This window comes from Bubalus bubalis, chromosome 16 (genome assembly GCF_019923935.1).
Source record: "Bubalus bubalis isolate 160015118507 breed Murrah chromosome 16, NDDB_SH_1, whole genome shotgun sequence".
In the NCBI taxonomy this organism is placed as follows: domain Eukaryota; kingdom Metazoa; phylum Chordata; class Mammalia; order Artiodactyla; family Bovidae; genus Bubalus; species Bubalus bubalis.
The window spans coordinates 63,936,232-63,945,677 of record NC_059172.1 but is presented as its reverse complement, the minus strand read 5'-3'; the positions used below and the strand labels follow the sequence as shown (position 1 = coordinate 63,945,677).

General features: G+C 45.8%; 1 protein-coding gene across 1 annotated transcript; it reads left to right on the top strand.

The window, feature by feature from the left end:
* The first annotated feature begins 6,399 nt into the window (after nucleotides 1-6,399).
* Nucleotides 6,400-8,569, top strand: C16H11orf53 (chromosome 16 C11orf53 homolog). The gene is made up of 2 exons (XM_006074546.4): nucleotides 6,400-6,695; nucleotides 7,852-8,569. Exons 1-2 carry the CDS (start codon nucleotides 6,408-6,410, stop codon nucleotides 8,251-8,253), a joined length of 690 nt encoding a protein of 229 aa, XP_006074608.4. The 5' UTR covers nucleotides 6,400-6,407; the 3' UTR covers nucleotides 8,254-8,569.
* The last annotated feature ends 877 nt before the right edge of the window (nucleotides 8,570-9,446 follow it).

The window sequence follows — 9,446 nt, the reverse complement described above, 5'->3', positions numbered from 1 at the left end:
CAGCCTTGGCCAGAGCAGTTTAAGAGGAACAAGCAGAGAAAAGGAGGCAAGAGGGCAACAGGACACCCCCCAATGCAGCGCCAGGGATGGCCACCACCCTGCCACACTCTGCTTCCCCAGGGAAGGAGGCTGAGGCAAGAGGCAGGGGGAATGGGCCCTGGCACAGGCCTTTGAAGAAAGAGATGGAAAGCAGAGGGGAACACTAGATACCATGGGCCCTGGCAACATGGGAAAATGTGCCTGAACACAAGCTCTTCTCTAATTAATCATTACCTCCTTTGCTTCCTGTACAAGACATCACAGCATCCTGACCTTGGACCCCACACACATTGTTTACCTACTAAGAAGTTTGGGATTAACAGAGGCAAACCACTATAAGTAGAATGGATGTTTTGTAAAAATAAAAAAAATCCTACTGTATAGCACAGGGAACTATATTCAGTATCCTGCAATAAACCATAACAGAAAAGAATATGAAAAAGAATATGTATAACTGAATCATTTTGCTCTATAGCAGAAACTAACACAACATTGTAAATCAACTATACATCAGTAAAATAATTTTTTAAAGAATTTTAACATCAAACACGGTGACCTGTTTATAGGAATAAACCATGGACTTTAAGAAATGTAAAAATGCATCTGAGTGATAATAGCTAATACTTATGCCCTCCTTACTCAAAACTAGGAACTATTCTCAGTGCATGACATATAAGATCATATTTAATCTTCATGTGCCTAAGATCACACAGCAAACAAGAGGCAGAGCTGGGATTCAAATATAGACATTCATTCCAGAGTCTTCTCTTTCAAATACCATGCTACCTCTGAGTGGCTGTTGTTCAGTCGCTAAGCCATGTCTGATGCTCAGTCACGTCCCACTCTTTGACACCCCATGGACTGCAGCACGCCAGGCTTTCCTGTCCTCCACTATCTCCCAGAGTTTGCTCAAACTCATATCCATTGAGTCAGTGATGCCCTCCAACCATCTCATCCTCTGTTGTCCCCTTCTCCTGCCTTCAATCTTTCCCAGCATCAGGGTCTTTTCCAATGAGTCAGTTCTTCGCATCAGGTGGCCAAAGTATTGGAGCTTCAGCTTCAGTCCTTTCAACAAACATTCAGGGGCGATTTTTTTTTTAGTATTGGTTGGTTGGATCTCCTTGCAGTCCAAGGGACTCTCAAGATTCTTCTCCAGCAACAGAGTTCAAAATTCTTCAGTGCTCAGCTTTCTTTATAGTCCAACTCTCACATCCATACATGACTACTGGAAAAACCATAGTTTTGGCTATCCGGACCTTTGTTGGCAAAGTGGTGTCTCTGCTTTTTAATATGCTGTCTAGGTTTTTCATAGCTTTCCTTCCAAGGAGGAAGTATCTTTTAATTTCATGGCTGCAATCACTATTCTCGGGGATTTTGGAGCCCCAAAAAATAAAATCTGCCAATTGGTGGATACTTCCCTAGAGAAGATAGGATTCCAATTTAGTCCTATGGATGGAAAGTTTGTATACCTCACCTACTTCTTTTGTAATTCATATGTTAAAGCCTTGGTCCCCAGTATGATGGTATTTTAAGTTGGGGCCTTTGGGGCAGTAATGAAGTCATGAGAGTTAAGTCATATGAATGGGACTGGTGCTCCTATAAGAAGAGACATATGGAAAAGATGATCTTTCTTTGTGCCGCATGAAGACACTGAAAGAAAACAGCCATCTGTAAGCCAGGATGAAAGCCCCTCAAAGGACCCAACCATGCTGGCACCCTGATCTCAAACTTCCAGCCTCCATAAATGGGAGAAATGTTTTTTGTTTAAGCCACCAAGTCTATGGTATTTGTTATATCAGCCCAGTCTGATTAAGACAGTTGGGAAATGATGGGTTACTCTCAGATATTTGAAGAGCTATTTATGGAAGAAGAGTTTAACTTATTCAGTATGGACCAAGGAGATTAGAAATAAGTACATTTGTAATAGAGGTTGCCAAAGAAGAAATTGGCTTTCTCAGAGGGTGCAGAGTTCTCCATCACTAGAGGCTGAATGCACCCAGGGTTAATAACAGTGGAGAGGATTTCAGCATTGAGTGCTGGTTGAATAAGACTCTATAAAATCCCTCCAACTCTTGAGAGTCTGTAGGATTATCAGGGTCAGGACAGAACTAAGAACTCAAATCCAAAAACATGGATGTTGATACCTCTTCACTTTTACAACAGCTACATTTTCCACTTAGTTTGTTCCTGGGCATCTTGGAGTCAGAATTTGCATTTTAAGACTAAATACACCTGGATACCCTTCCTTCAGCAGTCAGCTTGAGCATCTCCTCCTCCAGGATGTGTTCCCCACCCCATCCCTAATACCAGCTTAGGTGTCCACCTCACCCCATCTTACTACTGCAGTGTCACTTCTCATGCTATGGCAAATTCTGTTTCATCATCAATCACACCCTGTATTAGGGCATGTCCTAAGGCTGCAGTAACAAATTACCGCAAACAAGCAGCTTAAAAAAATAATTTATTTTCTTACAGATCTGGAGGCTATAAGTCCAAAATCGAGTTGTCAGGAGGGCCAGGTTCCTCTGAAGGCTTTAGGGGTGCAACCTTCTTTGCCTCTTCCTAGCTTCTGGCATAGGCAAGTATGGACCTAGTTGCTTCAGTCGTGTCCAACTCTTTGAGACCCCATAGACTGTAGCCCACCAGCCTCCTCTCTCCATGGAATTCTCCAGGCAAGAATACTGGAGTGGGATTTCATGCCCTCCTCCAGGGGATCTTCCCAACCCAGGGATCAAACCCTTGTCTCCTGCATCTCCTGCAAGGCAGGCAGATTCTTTACTGCTGAGCCACTGGGGAAGCCCGCACCCCCACCCCCACAAGCTTCTGAAGGTTGTTGGCAAACCTTAGTGGTCCTTACTTGAAGTTGTAGCTCTCAAATTTCTGCCTGTTTCTTCAGACTGCCTTCTCTCCTCTGTGTCTGTGTTTGTCTCGCCTCTTCTTATAAGGACACTGATCATATTAGATTTAGGGCCACATCCTTCAGAGTAAATTCATTTTAAATTAACTAGTCACTGCTTCAAAGATCCTGTTTCCAAATAAGTTCACATTCACAGGTACTGGTAATTATGACTTCAATATATCTTTTCAGGGGACATAATTCAACTGACAACAGCCTCAACCTCCTATGCTCATTAAACTGCTATTTTTATTCCACATATTTTTGTTGTGTCTATGAATCACCCCCTGTTCCAGCCACAGAGAACAAGTCACAGTCAAAGTTTCTACCCTTAGTGAAGCTTCCATTCTACAGGGAGGCAGACAGCTTACAGGGGGCCATTCAATGATAAAACCAAATACAACCTTATTTGTGTATGTATGTATGTATCTATATAAATGTGTGTGTGATATGCGTGCTAAGTTGCTTCAGTAGTCTTTGCAACCCTATGGACTCTAGCCCGCCAGGCTCCTCTGTCCATGGGATTCTCCAGGCAAGAATACTGGAGTGAGTGGGTTGCCGTGCCCTCCTCCAGGGGATCTCCCCAACCCAGGGATCAAACCTGCATCTCCCATGTCCTTCACATTGGCAGGTGGGTTCTTTACCACTAGCGCCACCTGGGAAGCCCATAACCCATTTATATAAATCACTGATACATATTTGAAAAAGGATATTGTGGCTCAGCTGGTAAAGAATCCGCCTGCAATGTGGGAGACCTGGGTTCAATCCCTGGGTTGGGAAGATCCCCTGGAGAAGGGAAAGGCTACCCACTCCAGTATCCTGGCCTGGAGAATTCCATAAACTGTATAGTCCATGGTGTTGCAAAGAGTTGGACATGACTAAGCAGCTTTCACTTTCATTAACACAAACAGTAGAGGGGAAGAAAAAGGGGGAAGGAGGAGAGAGGAGGGTTCGGAGGGAGGGTACACATGTATGCCTACGGCCGATTCATTCTCACATATGGCAAAAACCATCACAATATTGTGAAGCAATTATCCACCAATTAAAATTTTTTTAAAAGAATAAAACACACATGCCTCTCTATCTTCCAGGGCAGTGTCGGTTCCGCTCAGTCTCCATTTGGCCCAGTGCCAGGTAAGTATTGCAGTTCACAGGGGTCGATTCCTTCCCTTTTGAAGTAAATCAGGCATTTAGGCTTCCATTTTTTCAAAGATGCCTTACAAGACTTTGAACGTTTTGCTGCTTTAAAATACTTGTTTTTAACATGTAAAATCAGTAAAGGCAGACCTCATGCAGCCGTTTCTGAATTTGGAATACATTCTGTCTAGTATAAGCTTATTGGGCAAAAAGCAAGAGCAATTAGGCCCTTCATATAGTTTTTACAGCTTCCCTGGTGACTCAGATGGTAAAGAATCTGCCTGCAATGCAGGAGACCCCGGTTCAAACCCTGGGTTGGGACGATCTCCTGGAGAAGGGAATGGCAACCCACTCCAGTATTCTTGCCTGGAGAATTCCACTTCCAAGCTCAGAAGCGGCATAGGTTTTCCCAGTAATTTGGGTCATCTTCAGAGCTGGATAAGGGAAAGAAATTAGAGCAGAAGAAGATCCTGCACGTCTGAATGTCTCTATACCGTGTTTCCCAATCATATTTACTGTCATTGGAATTTGGCTGTATCTGCTCCATTCTACAGACGAAAATTTCTGCAGCCTTTCTCATCATCTGGAATGGCTCTTCCTCTTTTTAAATAGAAAAAATACATGTTTAAACACCTAAGGATTTTTTCTCTGTGTTTTTTTATTTGGAAATTGGAAATGCATACAGGAGAGCCTGGTAGCCTTTTTTACTTAGTCTCCTTGCTGTTTGTAGCCTTAACCACTACGATAGATACAGATTCATGGCATGAAACAAAACCTTATTTGTTGATATTGATTTTCACGGGCACATATTTTTTTCTGGAGAAGTATGCTTATGATGAAACCTCTAACTGCGGCTTTCAAATTCATGAGCAGATTAGAATTCGGGGGCTATAGAATTTAAGATGGAAATGGAGTGAGTGGAATTGTGCTGTTAAGTTTCTGGGAGAAATTTTTATTTGAATGAATGAATAAATTTACATGAATTGTTGCACATAGTATTATACTACTGGGTTTACAGAAAATGTATAAGATGTAAGTTCTGCCCGTGTAGGGCTGGTAGGTCAACTGGAAAGAGGACTACGCTCAGATGAGAGAGTATTGAGCACAATGCAATGTGCCGCCTTGGGTAGCAGGGGTCTAAGTGCTATGTCTGGAGAGTCCTGTAGGACTGAGTCAGGGTAACAAGGAGGAGGGTCTTGATGAGTCTGTCTTCTCTCCCAGAGAGTGGGCAGGGTGGGCAGGGACGAAGCTCAGAAGCAGTCCACTGCGGTTGTGGAAAGTAAGAAAGACAAGCACCTGCGACTTTCTCCCAGATCAACTCTTTTGTGACTAAGAGAGTAGGTCTGAGCTAACCGGATCACACCCAACACCAGCTGGAGAGGAAAAAAAAAAATCTGTTTTGTAGTCCTTGAGTCTGTGCTCCTGAACCTGTTCTAAATGATACAGGGTTCCCTGATACAATTGAACTGCAGGTTCAGAAAACATTTAGCAAACACATCTCTTCTCGTCTGGGACTATTTCACTGGCCTTACCTTAAATGAGATTCTTAGTTTCAGCCTCTCCAGGTTTCCACCAAGGGGGGCTTTCTGTGCCAGGTTTTCCCTTCTCAAGCTTGCAGGGCCCAGGGGAGCTGAGTGGGACTCAAATTGGCCACGAGAGGGCAGCAAATAACACCAGACTCTTCAAAGCCAAGAAAACCTTTATCGCGGTCCTCTAACTTGGCTTCCCAGAAGCAAAGCAAGGCAAACCATTTTCTGTTGCCTGCTAGGTGCAAGTCACCGTCGGTGTACAAAAATTAAAAGAAGAGTACAACTTGCCTCTGATTCCGGGTGAGGTCAGTGTCTTACCTGATTTAGAGAAACTGAATCTCACATAGCATGCCCCAGAAGCAGCCTCTTAATCTATGGGGGCAAGGCTTAGAAGCTGTGAAAAAGATGCTTCATTAGATAACAGCAAATGCCAGGGGATTCTTATCCTGTCCTCTTTAGCCCAGCCCCTTCCTAGTAGAGCGCCTCGCATACAGAAGGTATACAAAAAAATTGTGTATGTGAGAGACACTGGGCAGTAATAACTCCATGTAAAGTGAGCTCATTACCTAAGGCAGCTCGACCTTAAACATACCAGTGTGGGGGACCAGAGTAGTTAAAAGCGATAATGCCACCCTATTGAATGCTTTTCAAGCCATCTATCTATTTAAATGTTGGCCTTGGCGTCAGGCCTGCGTTAGAAACACCATGTCACACGTGGAAAGACCGGGTTGCCATAGACATGCCTTGACTTCCTCCGAGGAGACATTTGTCTGTCTGTTTTCCCTTTGGCAACAGGCTCACCGGTGATGTCAGGTTACTATGGTGTCAGGAGAGCCTTCCTCTCCGACCCGGACTTTCACAACACCAAGCAGTTTGCCAACGACGCCTGCACGTCAAGCGCGGCCAAGCCCTTTGCCTGCGAGTCCTCAGTGGGGCAGGGCCACGCGGCCCTGCTGGACCCGTACTTCCCGGAGCCCTACGGGGACCACCGCCCCACGGCCCTGACCCCCAACAGCGGCACCCTGTTCAGCTCCTCGCCCCTGCCGCCGCTCCTGCCGCCGCCCTTCCCCAGCGACCCCGCACACTTCGCGCTGGTGAGTATTCAGAGGCTTAGTTTAGGGGGGGGGTCACCGAGGTTGGGGTTCCCGCGGCCCTGGACAGCCCGTGCGCCCAGCAGCCAAGAGTCTACTCGCCCAGGGAGAGGCCAGAATCCACGTTCAGAGAGCTTTCCTCGGGGCTTCGGGCCAGCCACGCGGGAGGCTCTGTCTATCCAGGGGTTGAGGCGGGACGACTAAATAGGACAGGACGTACAGCCATTGTGTTAACACTCTAGATTTTACCAGATGTTCCCCCATCATTCCGCCAGCACTTAAGGAAAGAGCATTGTCTTACCTCGCAGACCCAGCGAGGCCGTCCCCGGGGCATATCCATCAGGAAGCCTCTGACCTTCCCCTTCGTTCCTCTTCCCCCGACGGTATTTCTACCCTTTAGAACCTGCTTCTCTCGCAGCCCTTCCGGAGATGAGTTCATAAGAAAGAGCACGAATAACCTTTTTATACAAAACTGTAAAGCCCGCGACCACAAAGGAATAAGTCTGTGGACATGGGGTTTTAGACCAAACAGGCCTCAAGAGATTGGGAATTACGTGCACATGTTCATTTAATACTGGCAACAACTCAGGGTATAGTTATTAAAGCCCCATTTGACAGAAGAACAAAGTGAGGCACTCAGAGTTAGGAAGCTAGTAAGTGGCCTAGCATTGAATCAAACCTAAACCTTTCCAGCCCCCAACCTATGAGGCTCCAGGTCGTTGCTCCCTGGGGGGCAGGGTAGCCTTCCCTGCCCCCTTAGAAGCCCACCCTGTAATTTAGACGCTTCTCTTTCCAGGAGTAGATGAAACACTGCCTAAATGTTCATTTTATCATTTTCACATTTACTCATTTAATGTTCTCTAGGGAAAGGACTCTATTTACACACACACACACACACACACACGTACACACACGCACACACACACACACATGCACACACACGCACAAACACACACACCCAATTCTAGACTGAGAAAGGCACTAAAACGTTCAGTGTCCAACAGCAGAGGAGAGAGCCGCCTGTAAGGAGGCGCTGGACAGCACAGGGAGGACCCCAAGCCTGCTTTGGAAGACAGGGGCCCCTGTGTCGGGAAGGAAATGTGTCCCCGTCAGACCATCACCTAGTGACTAACCCCAATGACCTTTCCATTCTCCTCAGAGGGACTCGTGGGAGCAGACGGTGCCTGAAGGCCTCAGCCAGCCAGACCCCGTGCCGGCCGATGCCCTGCAGAGCTTGGCACCCAGCACCGGCTCCCTCTCGCAGCTGGAGTCGGGCGGTGCGGCCCAGCACAGGAGCACCGGCTGGGGGGGCCCCCTCACCGGGGTTCAGTCCTACTCGCTGCATGCGCTGGAGGATTTATACCACACGCAGGGGTACCCCACCCCGGCCCCCTACCCTTTCACCTCTTTCATGACGATGTCCAATGACCCACCGCCCAAGGTGGGGCCCTTCTCCCCAGACGAGGGCACAGACACCTCTGCCCTCCAGGACACTTCTCCGTGGACCAAAGAAGACGGGAGCCTGGCGTGGGGGCCATATGAGTGCCGCAGAGCCTACTGAGGGCACCAGAGGACTTCTGTGCTTTAAGTCAGTTCTCTGTATTCACAGACTCTTGTGGTGTGGCAGTTCTTTCAGAAGTGGGTTTTCAGGACAAGCCGTTGTGCCACCCTTTGTTAATAGATGACGGCATTTATTTGTGATCCACCCACCATAACCCCACTGAAACACACCACAATGTGAATTCAGTGTGCCAGGGATAGACTGCCTGACAGTGAGGTTTTGGGGCTTAATAACCCATTATGTTTTGAATCTTCTGTTATCTTTGAAGTGTCATTTTAACACTGATAGTTTTCCTTAAATTACATTAAAAACTTTATGCAGCTCATAAAACATACTGATTTTCCTGTCTAATTTTTCTTAGTTATGTACTATGTGTATTCCTCAATAAAAGAGAATGTATAGGGTATAAAATAGATTAGAGCACATAAAACAAAATGCGCTTTATAGCATGTGACTTTATAAAGTGTGAAGTATTACATACATTTCTCACCTTACAGGGTCTTGCAAATAACAAATAATAACTTGCAAGTAACAAATGCGATCCATAAAAAAAACGCTTTATTGTCATTAAAGTAGGATGAAGCCAGGACACTATTGGCTTCATAACTACATGGTTTTGACTCTGCACTAAAGCCCAGGATGTCCAAAAATTAGGCTAATCCAAAAAACAATAAAGGCCAAAAAACTGTCTTTGACCAATGGCCTCTTTGAGCAATTAAGCTAGATATTGTTTCTCTGATGGAATACACCAACAGTTCTCAGAGTGGATTAGTAAAATGGACATTCTATAATCAAATAAGAATGCATGCATTATAAGGAAAACACAGACAGCAGGCCTGGACTGTCGGCAAGAACACCAGAAGCAAAGGAGCTCTGAAGAAGGACAGTGTCAGGTGTACACACACCTCCTATTTGAAGAGAGACCTTGCTGGTGGCTCATTGGTCAGAAATATATAGGTCTTACTTTGTATAAATGAAGAAATGGACACTTGAAGCCTCAATCTGTCTCATATAAGTCTGATTGGTTTGGATTCCTTTGCCAGTTAAGCTCTCACAGTAATTCCCACCATGTACCATGCCTGTCTGCAGGCCAAGCCCATCATAAACACCCTGCACACACTTTAACTTTGCAAAGCCTGTGTCAAGCTCCGCAGGTTACACCCAGAATCTTCCTTTTGTCTTCTTACCATCTT

Bases quoted from the DNA above. Each gene is read 5' to 3' on its own strand.
- C16H11orf53 (XM_006074546.4), top strand. From the start codon at position 6,408: ATGTCAGGTTACTATGGTGTCAGGAGAGCCTTCCTCTCCGACCCGGAC. The intron at 6,696-7,851 runs GTGAGTATTCAG...CATTCTCCTCAG, and splicing joins ACCCCGCACACTTCGCGCTG to AGGGACTCGTGGGAGCAGAC.